Source organism: Caloenas nicobarica, chromosome 7, assembly GCF_036013445.1.
Source record: "Caloenas nicobarica isolate bCalNic1 chromosome 7, bCalNic1.hap1, whole genome shotgun sequence".
Classification (NCBI taxonomy): domain Eukaryota; kingdom Metazoa; phylum Chordata; class Aves; order Columbiformes; family Columbidae; genus Caloenas; species Caloenas nicobarica.
In genome coordinates, this window is record NC_088251.1 from 36,848,388 (window position 1) to 36,865,231 (window position 16,844).

The 16,844-nt window shown below is 45.2% G+C and overlaps 1 protein-coding gene across 1 annotated transcript; it reads left to right on the forward strand.

Moving 5' to 3' along the window:
* Window positions 1-1,024: 1,024 nt before the first annotated feature.
* On the forward strand, window positions 1,025-15,637 carry ATAD1 (ATPase family AAA domain containing 1). The gene is made up of 10 exons (XM_065638819.1): window positions 1,025-1,255; window positions 3,278-3,453; window positions 4,136-4,234; window positions 4,503-4,623; window positions 6,023-6,223; window positions 7,426-7,532; window positions 10,333-10,422; window positions 10,960-11,010; window positions 13,597-13,733; window positions 14,168-15,637. Exons 2-10 carry the CDS (start codon window positions 3,292-3,294, stop codon window positions 14,286-14,288), a joined length of 1,089 nt encoding a protein of 362 aa, XP_065494891.1. The 5' UTR covers window positions 1,025-1,255; window positions 3,278-3,291; the 3' UTR covers window positions 14,289-15,637.
* Window positions 15,638-16,844: the final 1,207 nt, after the last annotated feature.

Sequence of the window (16,844 nt, forward strand, 5' to 3'; positions counted from 1 at the left end):
TCCCGAGACCTCTCAGGGCCTTCTTTTCACGATCACATTGGCAGCTCGCAGTTATTTTGGGATCGATTTGTGTGTGTGCAGCGAGATCATGCTGTTCCTTTCCCAAACTTCGAATGTATGAAATAAAACCACGAAAGCTGCTTTCAGGTCCTGGACTCGGAGGTTATCCATAGATAAATACAGACTGTCTTTGAAAACATTTCTGAAAGTTCTCCGCGTACTGAAACTGCCCCTCTCTTTCTAACATCTGACTCCGTATACATCACTAGGAAGTGGAAATGGGTTAATTTTGCTAGATTCCCGATTCCAAGTCAGACCAAGTTTCAAAACAAGAGAGGTAGTGTCGTAGCGGGAGGTTAAATTGTGGGACTTAGCTACAAAATGCTGCAGATGCCCGAAGTTTTTAAGAAGAGAGTAGACAAATCCAAGGAAAAAAAAATAGCTATAAAATACGACGCGTCCTCTGACTCAATAAGTTGTCGATCTGCAAGTTGGTGAAGCTCGGAAGAGGTTTCTGGGGAAAATCCACTACTTTTGCCCAATTATGAAGCTGTTCTCAGGCATCCCCTTTCCTCTAGCTTGTTCTCTCCCATCTCTCATGTTGTGCTTTCCGTTATTTATTTCATTATTCCCTGTCTTGGTGTTTCGTTGTTGCCGCTGTCTTGCAAACCCCCTTCCTACCTCAAACCGCCACAGACCTCCTCATTTTTATTAATAATATACCACTCCTTTTCTCCCCTCGCTCCTGTTCAGGTCACTGGAAAAGCCCTGCTCGGCCTGCGCTGACCGGAGAATGAACTTCACCCAAAATAGCCAAGTACCCAACAGTCAAAAGCAAAACTATTCCCCCAGTATCTCTTAGTAAGGCACTGATGGATTTTTTTACATTGCCGTAATTCGCATTCTGGCACGCCCCAGACGTACCAAAACCTCCGGGCTCTTCCGCACGGCCGCTCTTGACCTCGGAGAAGCCGCCGCTTCCCTGAGGGCCCGGAGCGCGGTTACCAGGAGGCGGCCGGCGGGGCGGCAGCTCCGAGCGCTTGTGACGGCGGGGAGGCCGCGGGGGGCCCGGGCGGCGGGGGCTGCGGCCCGGCCGGGCGGAACCTTCGTGCGGGGCGGCGGAACCGGTCGGAGGGGGAAGCGCGGGACGCGCCGCCGCCGAGCCGGGCCTCCCGCTGCCGCCGCCGCCGCCGCCTCTTCCCTCAGCCCGTGCGGCCGCCGCCGCGCCGCCACCCGGGAGAGAGCGGCCTGAGGGGTGAGTGACCCGAAGGGACGGCGAGCGGCCGCCCGGCGCCGCTTCCCGCCGCTGTTCCGGTACCTGCCGGGCGGCGGGAAGGTCACGGGCCGCGGGTCCGGCCCTCTCCGGTGCCGCCCTCGCCTCACCGCGCCGCCATGGCCGCGCCTCAGCGGGGCCGGGGGCTCTGCCAGGGCCGCTCCTGCCTCCCCCCCGCGCCCTCCCGAGGAGGGGGGGTCTGCGGGGCTTGGCCGCCATCGTGAGGGGCCGCGGGCGGGTCAGGGCGAGTCCTTGAGGGGGAAGCGGCCGCTGCCGCCCGAGCGCTCGGGGCCGGGCGGGGGGTCCCCGGGCGGGGAGCGGGAACCCGCTCCGCTCCCCCTCGCCCCTTCCCTCCCTCGCCCTTTGGCGCCGGCCCGCAGAGCTAAAGCGAACTGCGGTGGCGGCCCCGCCGACCCGGAGTTCGCTGTTCGCTTCTCGTAATTTCAGCGATCCGTCCGGCAAAAAAGAAATGCTAAACTTCATGCAGGGTGAGCGGAACTTCGGTTAGAAGAAAGGTGACGCTTAAAATTCTCGCCTGTCAAAGCTTTTTCTTACAGTTGCTGTTCAGGGCAAAGGTCGCATAAGAAGTGGCTTTTTTCTTTGTTTTTTTTTTTTTTTTTGGCTTTTTTAGGAGCTTTTTTTCTCCTTCGCTAAATATATATGCCTTTTATTTTAATAAATCAGGCTTAAGAGAACACGCAGAATCTCTGTGTTACATGCTTAGATCCCTAAGTAAGCAAATTTTGATTTCCAAGCAGGTATGCACGGCGACAGCCCTGATTTTTAAAGTCCTAGGCAGAGAATGGTGAAAAGAAACAAAAACTCCTGTAGTGACCCCCACAGAAGCGAGCCCATTGACATCTTTCGGTAAACGTATGGTGGCGTTTCCCCTAATCCCAGCCTGCCGAGGCCTCCTAAGCGGACTCTGGTGCGGCATTGCCTGGAGCTGAGCGCGGGGTCGGCCGAGCGCGACCGCCAGCCGAGCGAGGGGAATTCAAGGATACCTTGGCCGGAGCGAGGGGAATTCAAGGATACCTTGGCCGGAGGCTTTTCCCCGGCAGACAGCTCGGCTTGGAGAGCGGCCAGGGAGCCTCGGGGGCCGCCAAAAGGCATCGCCGCCGCTGGGCTTGCCCTTGCCGTGGGAAAACGGGGCCGCGAACGAGGACGGCGCCGCGGGTTCTCCAGCGGAAGGCCTTGCCGTTTGAGGAGAAAGACTGGAGAAAGAGCACCCCGATTTTTATGAGGAATTTTTTCAATGTATAAGAGCTTTTCTCTCTCTGCAGCACAATCCCTTAACTGGAAGGTGCTTTACTTGCTGGGTTTGGCTCGTACAGCAGCCAACCTTTTCCCTTGAGAGCTGTGTGCCACATCTAGTATTTTCAGTTTTCAAGGATATTAATAACTCAAAAAATATTCTGCCAGGTGCAGGCTCCAGCTCTTAACCTCATTTTATTCAAGTACAAGTCATTGATCATTTCTGAATGTGGTGCCTTTCCTTTAAACTTCCTCTTTGGGAAAAGAACTCGTTTAAATAACGTTGTTATCTTTGTCTCCATGACTTAGCATTCTTGGGTCAATAACAGCCACAAAATGCCAGTTTTAATGGCAGTGTAAACTTGGCGCTGAAATAAATTGATCTTTATTACTTTATTAGGGTATTGTATAGCTGAAAGCCATACAGATTTCTTGGGGGAAGAGTGAAATCAGGACCTTTTTGCAGGCAGAAATAAGGCCTCAGATTGCTGCTGCCATTTCTTCTCTGCTTACTCAAAGTGGAAATGAAACTGTTGTTATACTCAGCACTGCACGTTTTAATCTTACCTAGCTTTATGCATTGGGGTTGTGCTATCATTGCGATGTTTCATTATAACTTCATGGTAAGCTTTATGCCCACTGTGTGCCTGGGAAATAGTTTTTATAAAATGGTGTTAAAGCTGATAAAATATCTGTCTTATATTTAAATAATCTTTCTTTCTGTCCCTCCCTGTGCTTTTTTACACTTAGCGCTGAGAGGCAAAATGGTCAATGCTGAAGCGTTTTCACGTCCCCTGAGCCGGAATGAAGTGGTCGGATTAATTTTTCGTTTAACCATATTTGGTGCTGTAACATACTTTACCATTAAATGGATGGTTGATGCCATTGATCCGACCAGAAAGCAGAAGGTAGAAGCTCAGAAACAGGTAGGATCTTATTCATAAATATTTCTGTGAAATGCTGTCTCGTTCATTACTGTTCATACAGAGAAATATGCTAACTGGAAACTGGACTTGCAATAACCAACGAAGTAATTGACCGAAGCATGTGGAATAATAAAAAAACCCTAGAATTATTTTTTTAGTAACTCTCAGGATCTAGGCTGTTAGCATTTTTGGTGCTTACATTTTATAACAAGTTAAACTTTCTCGCTTGAAGTGGTGGCAAAACTTGAACTGCAGCGCAGCATTGTCTCTCATTATCTGCAGGTGTGCGGTCCCAGTGCCGTTTGTGCTTCTGACAACTTCACTAAGCAGCAGTCACGTTAAATAATGCTCTCATCAGTCTCATGGTTGCTTTTTAAAACCTCGAGCAGAAATAACTTAATTTTCTGCTGCTTTTTGGCAGATTAATGGCAGAGGCAGGGACTCGGGACAAAGAGGAACGCTGCTGTCCAAGTGCCTTTTTAAGAACAGCTTGCACTTTGTCCCTCTCCCTCTGTTCTCCCCCCACCTCCAGTAGCAGTCAAAATGCCCTGGTAAGGGGAGAAGAAGAAGTGAAAAGCCTCATTTCTTATTTTGAACTAGAAAGAACTTCTTCGAAAACTAATTTTTGAATTAAGCATTCAATTCCTTTCTCTGATTTTTCTTGGTGTTTTATTTCCCCCAGGCTGAAAAGCTAATGAAGCAAATTGGAGTGAAGAATGTCAAGCTTAGTGAATATGAAATGAGTATCGCTGCACATCTCGTAGACCCACTTAGCATGCATGTAAGAAACTGTTTTCCATGTTACTCCAATGAAAGCCGTGGAAAATCTTGATTTTTGACTCCGGATTACATTGTTGTGTATATGTATCTATGGAAATACATAGAAAATATTTCTGTAATTTAAGACTAGAATTGTGTCGTCGATAGGAGAGTTTGTTTAATCGCTTGGCTATTTTATTTTTGAGGCCTTGCGCTACTTTAAAGCTTGTGCATGTTTTTTGTTTGCAGGGACTATGGTGATCATTTCTAATACTGTTTTTCTGTATTAGGTAACCTGGAGTGATATTGCAGGCCTAGATGATGTTATTACAGATTTGAAAGACACTGTCATTTTGCCCATCAAGAAGAAATATTTGTTTGAGAATTCCAGGCTCTTACAGCCACCGAAAGGTATGAAGGAAATGTTATGGATTTATATGTTGGTATTTAAAAAAAAAAGAAGGAAGTGGGTTACCAGTCCAAAGTACAACCATTAGGACTGATACCAGGGAGAACCCTCAGTTTTTTCCCCTTCTCTTGCCATGAAATCAAGTCGTAGTGAATAAGTTTTATCTTAAAAATGAAGCGATAATTGCTTTTTGGTTATTTATGTTATAGTTGGGTGCACTAATCTATGTAACCTGCATTTTTAACTGTCTCAATTGTTGATTTTTTTTCTTCTTATACCCCCTGTTGTCCTTTGGCAGAGGTGAGCTATAACTCTGCTGTGCAGCTTTGTACATTTTGTTAATATTTCTATGGTGTCACAGAAACGTGAGACATCAATGTAAGCTCCTCCTGCAGACATCTCTCTGTTCTAGTCCTAGAAACTCATTCAGTCATTCAAAGAAACAGAGATCCCATTTTTATTCTGGAGATCCTTTGATTTTCTCTGGAGTTGAGTTGCACAGGATTGAGGCAGTAAGGAAACCGGCGGGTGACAAATTAACTTTCCAACAGTAAAACAGAAGTTGGACTTGGCTGGAATGCTGACAGCTGTATTTGCTGCATGTTACTGCAAACAAGCAGGATTTGAACCGAAAACGTTGGACAAAATGCCAAAGTTTATCTTTAGTGCTCCATTCCCTGGAATATTGTTTGCTGAAAATTCTCTGAAAACTATTAATTACTGCCTGTATCTGTGACCATCTCAGTTTTGTATACTAAGTGATGGAAAATGAAGCCCTTTTGTAACTGGTTTAGTTTTTCCAGGCTACTTTCTGTTTAAGTCACAAATTGAAACTGCCTGGAAAATTACTATAGTGTCATGATCTAATAAGCTGAAGGAAAAAATTATTTTTTATTTATCTTTTTAAAGCAGACTTTCCATATAGGGCAAGCTCCCCAGTTTTGTTAGTGGCTTACACTGTGTGTTAATAGGAAGTCATTGCTTCAGAGTAATTATGTTTGTGGTCCTCAGTCGCATAAACGGAAAAGAAACCCTAGTAATTCTCTGTGTTTCAGTCTTGTTTGACTTAATTTTTGCTCTTTAAATTATTTTCTTTAAAACTGTGTTAGAAAAACACTGCCATGAATTCTTTCACTATGACAATTTAAGAAATAATATGAGATGTCATATTTAATTGTGGGTAATTTGTTTAAAATGTTTGTGGGCTCTTTTTTTTCTTCTTTTCTCTCCCCGCTCTGTGCTAAGTTTTATTAGCAGGGCTGTAACTGGCTATAAACAAGCCCTGTCAAATGCTTACAGGAAATTAATAAGGTTTTAGTTTTATGTAACCTTTATAGTCACGGTAATAAAACAGTCGTCTTTCAGACCAAAGCCTGTTTTCTGTGCACCGTTACATTTCAGGAGTGCTGCTCTACGGCCCTCCTGGCTGTGGCAAAACGCTGATCGCCAAAGCTACGGCAAAGGAAGCGGGTTGTCGATTTATTAATCTCCAGCCTTCAACGCTGACGGACAAATGGTACGGAGAGTCTCAAAAGCTGGCTGCTGCTGTCTTCTCCCTTGCTATAAAGCTCCAACCGTCCATCATTTTTATTGACGAAATAGGTAAAAATCTGTCTCTTTTTTTTATAAGTGACTGTATCAGAGTGACATTCAACCGTAGGTTCAAGTTGATGGGTATATTCATCTTTTCCTTAAAAAGAGGAATAATGGAACGAGGTTTAGTAATATAGATAGTATTGTAAAGTAATGGTGGCAAATTAGGAAAACCAGTGTATTTCTTCCTTGTGTTAGTGGTGGAAATGACAAGTAGAACAAGTGCTGCGCGTTTTTGGTTGAGTCGAGGTGGTTCACGAGGAAAACTTTTCTTCTGCCAAGGGAACTACTTCTTGAGGAAACCCACCACCAAATACACCTCAACGCTTCTGTCACATAGTGGAAAATTAAATACCCATTTAGGAGAGCTCAGGAATAACAGTTGAATGAGGCTGAAGAAGTAGGAGGGGAAGTTCTAGGAAGACACCAGAGGTGCCAGTTGTTTGGTGCGTTTGGATTTGTCACGCGAGTGTTTAAGCCCTTGTGAACTTGAGCAGTTCCAGTAAATTTGCTCGTCTGGTAGCGCTGGCATGTCGTAGAGTGAACTGCACAGAAACAGCCCGGTGGAGCTTTCACTCCACAGTTTAGGGCATCTTGGATAAATGTAACTACTCCCACATTCACGCAGCCCTAATATAACATTTGGCCCTTTGAAGGCAACCGTGAGGCTGATGTGGCCCCCGGTGAAAATGAGTTTGACACCCCTGGTTTGGGTTGATGAAGGAGCATCGTGAAGATGTTTTTTTATCTGTTTGTATTGGTGTGAAAAATGTGGTGGTTTTCTAGCTGTTTGCAATTCTTTAGGCAACCATGATCAGAGTTAGAACTCTGCATAGCAAAGTGTGCAGCGTACATCAGTCCTGCAGCTTGCTGTTCTCCTGTGCTTTGCTGTCTTCTGGCTTGCCAGACTCCTGAATGCTCCCATCTCTACATGAGAAATTAAGGTGAAAGTTACACTTCCCATGAATTCAGGAAAGCGAAAATTTGGAGGCCGAGATTTGGGACAATTGCATGCGATAGGCACATACTCACGTCACGTAATTTAAAAGATATGCTTAAAAATGTGGTGAGATTCCACCTTTCTGTTCTTCATCGTAAGAAATATTTTTCATTTATCAACAGTGTTTATTAAAAAATTGTTTGTAAGAGAGAGAATAGCACCAGTCCACATGTGAGAAAAGTAAACTGCTTTACCGAAACTTTTAATACAGATTCCTTCTTACGAAGCCGGTCGAGTTCTGACCACGAAGCTACTGCCATGATGAAAGCTCAGTTCATGAGTCTGTGGGATGGGCTGGACACCGATTATAACTGTCAAGTAAGTACCAAGGATGACAAAAATAACGAGGTTCTTCCCCCTCGATTATTGTGCTTTGGGAGAACAGCAGGTTGCGTGTAGTAACTGCCAAAACAGCTTCTTTACCTCTCGGTGGTTACCAGTATATTATGGGAGCGAGATGAGTTATATTAATAGATCATTTTTCTTCTGGAGAAGACATTTTTTTGTAGGTATTTTGGTTTAATTCAGAGGCCTTATTTTCAGAAGCGTCTTAAGTCTCAATAGTATAGCTGTATAGTTCGAGCTGCCAAAATTGGGAATTTTTGAACTGTTTTGAAAAACATTTTGTCAACAATATTTTCTTGAGCTGAAGTGAATCTTTAATTTTAGGAAAGGTATTGAAAGATCTGAGTATTCATCCCAGTTGGAGGTTGGTCGATTTGTTTCCAGAAAAGCACTAGATAAGCACTAGACTCTGTAGTTAATCTGAAAAGGTAGAGAAGTTGATGTTATCAAAAGACATTCTATTAAACGGAGCTGTGCTTCCATCCTGTTATTCCTGTACGCTTCCATACCCCTCCCACAATCTCAACACATTTATTGTATTTTGGAGAGGGAAAAAAAAACCACGAAAGCTGCTGGTGCTGTGAAAATGAATAAACAAAAAACATTTATGAAATCAATGACTTGAATGTAGCGTAGGCGGAAGCCTGCTTGGTATTATTCTGAACTGTCACCTGGAGCAAGCCTTTTAATGTCGTTAAAAAGAATGCCTTTTCTCCAATTTCAAAATTTACAGCCTTTTCAATGTGTATTTTTCTGTGAACGGATTCTGACACTCTGACCTCCATTAATTCTTTCTTTTGTAAAACCCGCTTTTCCTCCTCTCTCAAGCTTATTTTGAAGATTTTTTCCAGTTGATTTTTTTAAAAAAACTGATTAGAAGACAGTGAATATATATACTGAGAGGCTTTACAGCAGAGTGTTTGCTTGCCATCAACAGGAGGCCAATGCTATGAACACTTAACTAGAAGCTAATATGACCTTGCAAGGACACATTTCTTCCAGTGTTTGCATGTATTATTCTTTTTTTCCTGATGTAGTGACAACTTCTTGGACCAAGTTAAATTGTTCCTTCCCTGCAGTAAGACAATAAATGGTCTTACGCACCTCTGGAGCTCAGCGTGTAGAGCCTGAACGAGTCACTCCTGTCTCTTACCTGTGTGCCCCCGCGGGGTCAGGAGCGCTCGGCAGGGCTTGCTCCAGGTTTCTGGGGAAATTTTTGTTTCAGTACCGTGTTTCAGGCTCCTGCCCAAGATGTCGTTGCAATTCAGGAAGCGTTCTTTAAGCGAGGGCTTTGACATTTGCATTGTCTCAGGTTTTGACAGCCAGCTCGCTGGGCTCTGCTGTTAATCACTTGGGAGCTTTGGATTGCTTCTCTGATTCTTGCCAAACAAATTCTCTTTGAATTAAGGGTTGAGTTTGGCTTTTGCTACTGTAACAAAAACTCCAAATGCTAGGAGGAAATTGTAAATAAGCGTTGTGATGAATGTTATTTGATTGCACCTGAAAAGCTTGTTCAGTCTCGGGTGAAACCTGCCAAGGATGTCGTCTTGAGCGCAGCAGGAACTTGGGGCACAGTGCCTGGAAAACAGAGCTTGAAGGGATGGTTCAAGTCTGGAAGCCACATGTGTGCCATGGGGGGGTTCCACATTCACAGAGCCTGGTTTTGGGAAGGTTCCTCAGCTCCGCTAGCACAGAGGGGACAAGACTTTGGGTCCAACGTTGGGCCTTGGAGCAGAGGGTGGGTGCGGCGATGCCGCTTGCCGTGAGCTTGTGTCTGGCGCGCAGGGAAGGGTGTATAACGCTCTCTAGAAGGTGAAGAGCGTCGGAGCCTTGGTGGAAAATGCGCCTTTTGGCTTTTTCTCTGCGTAGCAATGTGCCACCATATAGTTGTGCCTGTAGGTGGCAGGGTGACTCTGCTCAGGGACACCAAACCAGCCTGGCCAGGGGCAGCTGCGGAACAGTGACTCCAGACAAAAGACCAGAAGCACGTCAGGAAACTGTATTGATAGGAGATTAATTTCCCTGACATTTTTCACTTTTCGTGACTGGGTATTTGCAATGTACATAACTTACAGTAACAAATGAGAAATAAAAGGCTGATGTGAATGGGAAGTAAATTTGTTCTTAAACTAAAAACTGGAATGAGGTCAAATACTCTCCTGGCATTGAACTTGGTCATACACACCTAATGGGCTGCTGTGTGCCGGTGCATACAGGTTCTTTTAATGCTAAAAAACCAAAACAAATAAACACCAAACAAAAAAAACATTTTAGTGCATGCAAAAGCTGCCAGTTTGCTCGTCCCATTGAACTGATTGTGTTTCTTTTTTTCAACATAACACAAAAATGCCAAGTTTTTTAATACCTTATAACAACACCTCCTTTCAAGTTCCTTCCAGACCACCAGAAACTAAAGAGACATCACCAGCACTTAGAAGCGGAAGTTTTGGGTAACTGCTTAGAGTTTGAACTTTCAAGTTGGGCTCAGAAGGCTTCAGTCTAGTGTAAAAAAAAAAAAAACCAAAAAAAAAAACCAAAAAAAAACCCAAAACTCTCCACCCAGACGGTGCTTTGTGGTCCCAACGCCCTCTTAAGCGGCTTGTTTAAATCCAGTTGCTGAAATCGGCACCAAGAAACCTCGTGTAACTTCTTCAAATGTCGATATTCTTGATAAATTGTGGAGGAGTCACGTGCTTGGGTTTGAAACTTCAATACGACAGTGTTTTCAAAAGCTGACTCCAGGCTGACGAGCTTTTTCTTTCGGTGTCTACAGGTAATCGTGATGGGAGCCACCAACCGTCCTCAGGATCTGGACTCGGCGATCATGAGAAGAATGCCCACCCGCTTTCACATCAACCAACCCGTAAGTCGCGCCAGGTTTGCCTGAATGCTGTGCCGCATGGCAGAGCTACAGGCGGGGGCCTTATCAGCCAGGAAACACACATCTCTCCTTGGTTTTATTTTTTTTTTTCCAAGGAAACACTGTATTATTTTCATCTGGGTTTAGTTTTTTAGAAGCATGCGTATAACTTTGTTTTTTAAGGTGAAGTTTCTCACAGAGATCTTGATTCCTTGGGTCTTTTATCTTTGGAGACAGCTGCTTTCACTTAGGGCAAACTAAAATGAAATGTCGGTGCATTTTCCCTTTCCCTGTAGCTGGTGTAAATGTCTGTGCCTAAATGTTTAGTTCCACATGCTCCTGGATTCAGAATACCCTAAATCTCATTTTGCCGAGCGATTTGCCGTCAGAGAGGTTTCCTTGGTGTGTATCACGTCTCTCGTTTGAGGGATCAGCTCGTGTCGCTGAACTATGACTGAAAACCCATGCAATGCACAGTTGAGATAGATGTTACATTGGTTTATTTTTGTACTCTAATAACTTTAATCTCTTTTGTTTAAGGCTCTGAAACAAAGAGAAGCAATCTTGAAGCTAATTTTGAAGAATGAAAATGTAAGTAGACTTCTTTTAATGGTTAATTTTCTATGTTACTGTTGTCATGAGTACAAGGTTTGGAGTGTAGAAAACATGTTTCATAATTTACCATCTTGGAGTTTATTTGACAGGGTATTTCTAATTATGCCTTGGGAATCTCTTGTGGTTTTAGGTGTGGCATTAAATTAAAGCAGCTGAGTTACCTACTGGTTCAAGTGTGAGCCTCAGTCAGAGCAGCAGTCTTGGATTTTGGGGTGAATCACCATCTCTGAGGAAAATTACTTAATTCTTCTGTCTCCATTTGCTTACTATATAACAAGATAATATATTTATCTCTTTAAAAATGCTGAACTTGAATCGCGTTTGAAAATCACTTGGATCACTGAAAGAAATTTTAAGACGTGAAGCAGGGAGAAGAGATACTAATGACGTTTTTTGACAGCGTTGCTTTTTGCACTTGGATCCATAGTTCGTATTTCATTTAGAGGAAAACAACTACAGATATTGTTACTAATATTGTGTGGTGTTCGTGTCAGCACCCGAGCACATCTGGCAGCGTCTGTTGGCAGGATACGGGACCTGCGTTATCAGAGGTTCCTGCCCTATTTACTCTGCAGCACTAATTGTTTTGAGGATAACGTTGCAGTGCCTCTTGGTCGAGGTCTATCCTAATAAATACCATTCATTAGTAAAACCAACTTAGATTTTTCAAGAGACCTAAAACTCACAACTCGTCCTTGCAAATGGCTGAGTATTGGGGAGGTTCCTTTGCAAATGGTCATTTTTGATTGTTCACTACCCCAGAATATGGGGTAGCTTTCTCGCAAAATACTAGACATAAACGTGAAAACGGAACTGATATGAAACGACACAGGCGTTGTGGGGGAAGAGCTGATCTATTCGCAGAAAATCTCAAACTAAAAGGTCTTTTGCAAGCGGCGGTTTCAGACTCAGATTTCTTTCCAAGAGCTGGTAGGGAGCTTTGCCAAATAACAAACCTTCGTACCGGCTCCCAGAGGATCTGTTGCCACCCAGCCCTTGCACGCACGTGGACTCTGTGGCTGGGCCCGGCATTTGCAGCACCTTGGCCTTAAGGCCTTCAGCAGAAACCTAAATCCGCTCCTGAATATGGCCCTGAAAGAATGCAGCGTGTATCGGGCGTCTGGCAGTAAATCACAGCCACACAAATAACATTCTTCGGGGCGGGGGGGAAATCAGCCCATGTTGGTTGTCCCGTAGGAGGAGGAGGAATTGGATCTCTCAAGCCCAGCTTATTTTCAGGCAGCGTGACAAACTTCTGGCAGTCCTTTACCAACAGGTGTAGCCATGCCCTCTGTTTTCCCCGTGTTTCTTCTTTCTCGCTCAAAGAGGAATCCTCGTTCACACCTGTTACACAACACGTCGTCTTTCTGTGTATTCGTAGCCAACTGCGCTACTTCGTCCTGTTCCTGACGGCCTTCAGCCCCATAGTGAGCAAATACATTGCAGATCCCCGACCGACTGTTCCTGGCTTCACTATCTGTGCGCAGGATTGCGCTTTAAAGCAAATATTAATACTTGAAAGATAGCCAGGCTGTAGCGTTTGTAGGAGGCACGTCGGCGTGAGCCAGCGGCCGCTTTTGCCTTTGTTTCCGCACCCGGGGAGCCCGATGGCTTGTCCCAGACCCAAACCAGAGCACCGCCTGCTTGAGCCGGGGCTCAGGTATGAGCTCAAGAGCTGAGCCAACGGGACAGAATCGCTGCAACCTGTGGGCTTCAGGAACAGCAGGAGAGACGGTGGGAATTGGAAGGGTGCTCGGTGGATGCCGGCGCGTTCTTGGGTCATGTGTGGGATGAAGGGACAGCTGGGAGCAGCAAAGGTTCCACCTGGGGCTTTGCATTCATCCCCATGGGATACTTTCCCTCTTAGAAGAAGTCAGCCCATAATTTCAGCCTTTTATTAGCCCAGTTTGGCTTTTAACTATTCGAAAAGGAAATACTGATGCATTGGGAAATGTGCTGTTATGAGAGGTTCTGCAAACGGGCTGAATAAATGTGGGGTCTTTGCTGGAAAGAGTTTGGTCTGATGTAACGCGCAGAGTTAGATGGGTTATTTTACCTTTAAGTTCCCAGTTTTGTGGTTGTACAAAGCAGGAGCAGTTGTTCAGTAACTCAGCAGATGACTGAGATGGTGAACAGCGTCTGATCGAGCTCTGGACCAAAAAAAGCTGTGCCATTGCAGGAAACTGGTGTGGGCATTTGGGAAAACGGGTCAATATTTCTGTGGTCCAGTTTTTGTTCCCAAAACTGCAAAGGAGCTTTGTCAGTAACAGGACATAGCAATATGATGATTTGCTTTCAGTTGCCTGTTTGTTCTTTTTTTTTTTTTTTTTTTTAATCAGAAAGTTTTATGAACTGAAGCATCAGTTTCATTTAATGAATTTAACTACTTGGAGGGTTCAAATTGTAAGTTAATAAAATAATTTGCTTTTAGCTCTCAAAAAAGGTGAAGACTGGAAAAGATCACAGACAGGTAAAATACTTAGAGGTGACTCTTTCTTGTCCGTGTAGAACAAAGTAAATGTCTTCAGTGTTTTCATGCTCTTTCCTCTTGTTTCGGGGCAGGTGGACAGACACGTAGATCTCCTCGAAGTCGCTAAAGAGACTGACGGCTTCTCAGGCAGCGATCTGAAAGAAATGTGCCGGGATGCGGCGCTCCTCTGCGTCAGGGAATATGTGAATTCCGCCTGCGAAGAAGAGACGTACGTGTCTTTGTTCTCTCCGCGAATGCTCCCGGTGCCACGCACCACCCGCTTCTTAGTTCGTATTTCCTGATTTGCTTTGCAAATTTGTAGAGGTTTAGAAAGCCTTGCTGCGGTTCACAGAAAGCACGAGGTTCTCTTTTTCTTGGCAAATTGCCGCTATACAAGCAAAAAACCCAATGAGTAAGTCACCTTTACACATTTTGAGCATGAAAATAAGACTCTTTGTTCCAAGGTGGCACGAACCGACAGGCGATGTTGCCTGCACGCTTGCTGTGATGTGACCTCCCCTACTTGTGGGTGGCAGCTGCCTGCACAGGGGCTTGTTTCTAGTGTCAGAGCTGCAGTTTTGGGTGATTTCTTGTCGTTTGCATGGCTGTTACACAGCACCTGAATCATCATCTCGCTTTTTTTTTCTTTTCGTTCTTTTCAAGCCACGACGAAGATGAAATTCGGCCCGTGCAGCAGCAGGATCTCCAGAGGGCGATTGAGAAGATGAGGAAATCCAAGGATGCCACGCTGCAGAATGTCTTGATGCACGTTAGCTTAGATTAAGACAACAAGAGTGTGTTTGCAGTTTCTGATCTGATTTAGTTTGACTTGTGTTAGTTAGCAAAAAAAACCCAACATCACGGGGTGGGAGCGGGGACGTTCCTTGAATAAGGGAATTCTGTTTCTGGAATTGTTTTTATACAACGAATCCTAAGTTATTGAAATTGCGTCTCGCGCACCGAAAAGTGTAACAGTAGGTCGCGAAGTGGAACAATTATTGCCCAGACCAAGAGCAATCGCCCGTGTCGTGTCCCGCAATCGCTGCTGCGTGTCGCCTTAAAGCAGGATCTGAGGTGGTGCACGGTGGAGGGGGAGACGATCCGGCACCAGTCTGTGTATATACGTACCAGCCTGTGTCTATGTATTAAATGTATATATCCACACTTTTTTTTTTTTTTTTTTTTTTTATATAGAGACATAATCTGTAGATAACTCGAGTATGGAAAAATCTTTTCTACTTACTGAACCAAACCAAATCGGAAGATGTATAGATTGAAGATTCGCCGATACTCGGTTCACATTTACTTCTTCCTTTTAGCAGCAAATATGAAGACAGAAATTCCTGCTTCTGGGATAACTTTCAGGCAACACTTGAAATGTTACTGATTTTTCTTTCACATGACCACTTGAAATCCAGTGCCATTTAGTAAAGATAGCAAACTACTGTAAAAAATGTTTGAATAATTTTTATTTTGTATGAATTCTGCTTCTTGAGGCTTTTAAAATGAATGCTGGTTTTATTTTTATTTTTCCCTTGCCGTGAGTCGTTAGAGTAGAATCTTTAACTATTCTTTTCATAAAGTCCCACTTATAATCTCTCTGAAACTGTGGCTTTCTGATCTATTCTGTGCCGTAACGAGGGTTTGCTGCTGTTCAGTCTCCTTGTCACAGGCGAAGCTCCGAGGTGCGCGCAGGGGGGACGTTTTGCGACGTTTTGCTCCATCACACACTGTGATCTGCAAATTGGAAGAGAAGGGAATGCGTTTTACGTTTCTGAATGCGATTTAGCGACGTTCTGCTGTACTTGGTGGTAACAGGTCTCGTAAATTCATGTAACGTTATGTAATGATAAAGGCAAGGGGTTAAAAATGCAAGCGGCAAAAGCGTTTTGGTAAAGTTCTTGTCGGTATGTTTTCAATAACGTGATTTTTTTTTTTTCTTCTAATATTATGAACCGTGCACTAATCGAACTTAAATCTGTAATGGGCGTTGCTCAAAGGCAGGGGCTGGCGCGCTGTGTCACAGCTCCGCTCGCTCTCGAGGGCAGGGGAGCATGGGGAGCAAGATTGCGATGTCCTTGGGTGCCAAACATGGGGCAGTTTTTTAATAATTTCATAATTACTTGGCTTTTTGATATGGGGGGGGGGGGAGGGTATGAGGTAAATGTGTATTGCAATGCCACAAGGACGTAGGAAATGGGGTGCGGCAGAAATATCGGGCTGTGGAATTCTGCAAAGTCCAGAGAAGGGAAGGGAGCTGGGGAAGGGGCTGGAGCACAAGTGTGATGGGAGCGGCTGAGGGAGCTGGGGGTTCAGCTGGAGAACAGGAGCTGAGGGGAGACCTTCTGATCTCTGAACTGCCTGAAAGGAGCTTGGAGCCGGGGGGGGTCGGGCTCTGCTCCCCAGGAACAAGCGCCAGGACCAGAGCAAAAGGCCTCAAGTTGCGCCAGGGGAGGTTGAGGTTGGATCTGGGGAACAATTTCTTCCCCAAAGGGCTGTGGGGCATTGGAACAGGCTGCCCAGGGCAGTGCTGGAGTCACCATCCCTGGAGGGGTCGGACAGATGGAGATGAGGTTCTCAGGGACATGGGGCAGTGCCAGGGGTGGGTTATTGTTGGACTTGATGACCTTGAGGGTCTCTTCCAACCAAAATGATTCTATGCTGTGGGGTGCTGATCCCACGAGTGACGCCGCTGGTGCCAGGGCAGAGCGATGCTGTGAGCCGGTGCCGGCGCAGGGAGAGCCTCAGCTCGCAGACCAGCCTCGCAATTAAACACCCAAATCGTGCTGCTCCTGTGGGAAGATGAAGTTCTCCAGTGATTCAGTTTCCTTTGAGCCTGCTCTGATGCTGAAGTTCTCCAGGCCCCTCTCAGCAGCTGTTACACCTGAAAAGGGCCCGGCCGGTGCACGGATGCAGCTCGTACCCCCTGGGACAGACGTGAAGGGGCACAAGGGGTTGATTGAGCTCCACATTGTAATGCAAAGTTTGGTGTGAAACGTGTCATTCTTGGAGTTTAAAGGTCTAATCCTCTGGTGGGAAGAGGCAAAGACATTCCCAGCAAATAACAGCCATGGCTGTCACCGGCCACCACGGCTCAGGACAGACTGTGCCTGAATTGTCCCTGGGGTTTTAAAGCACTGGTCTCGCCGGTCCCATGCTGCAATGCAAACACAAACCTTTGGATAGTCTCACGTAACAGGTAAATAAATGTGTTTGTTTGCTCTGTGTTCTTGTTGGTCTGCTTTCTGTAACCTTCACCACTGTGCAAACGTTTGGATTCTGTAATTACAGTTAGTTTTTTGAGACCGACTTGGGCATCTTCTCCCTGGTCGCTGCTTGG

Excerpts from the sequence above, each read along its gene's own strand:
- ATAD1 (XM_065638819.1), top strand. The coding sequence starts at position 3,292 with ATGGTCAATGCTGAAGCGTTTTCACGTCCCCTGAGCCGGAATGAAGTG. Across the intron at positions 4,235-4,502 it reads TAGACCCACTTAGCATGCAT|GTAACCTGGAGTGATATTGC; the intron begins GTAAGAAACTGT and ends TTTCTGTATTAG. Across the intron at positions 6,224-7,425 it reads CATTTTTATTGACGAAATAG|ATTCCTTCTTACGAAGCCGG; the intron begins GTAAAAATCTGT and ends CTTTTAATACAG.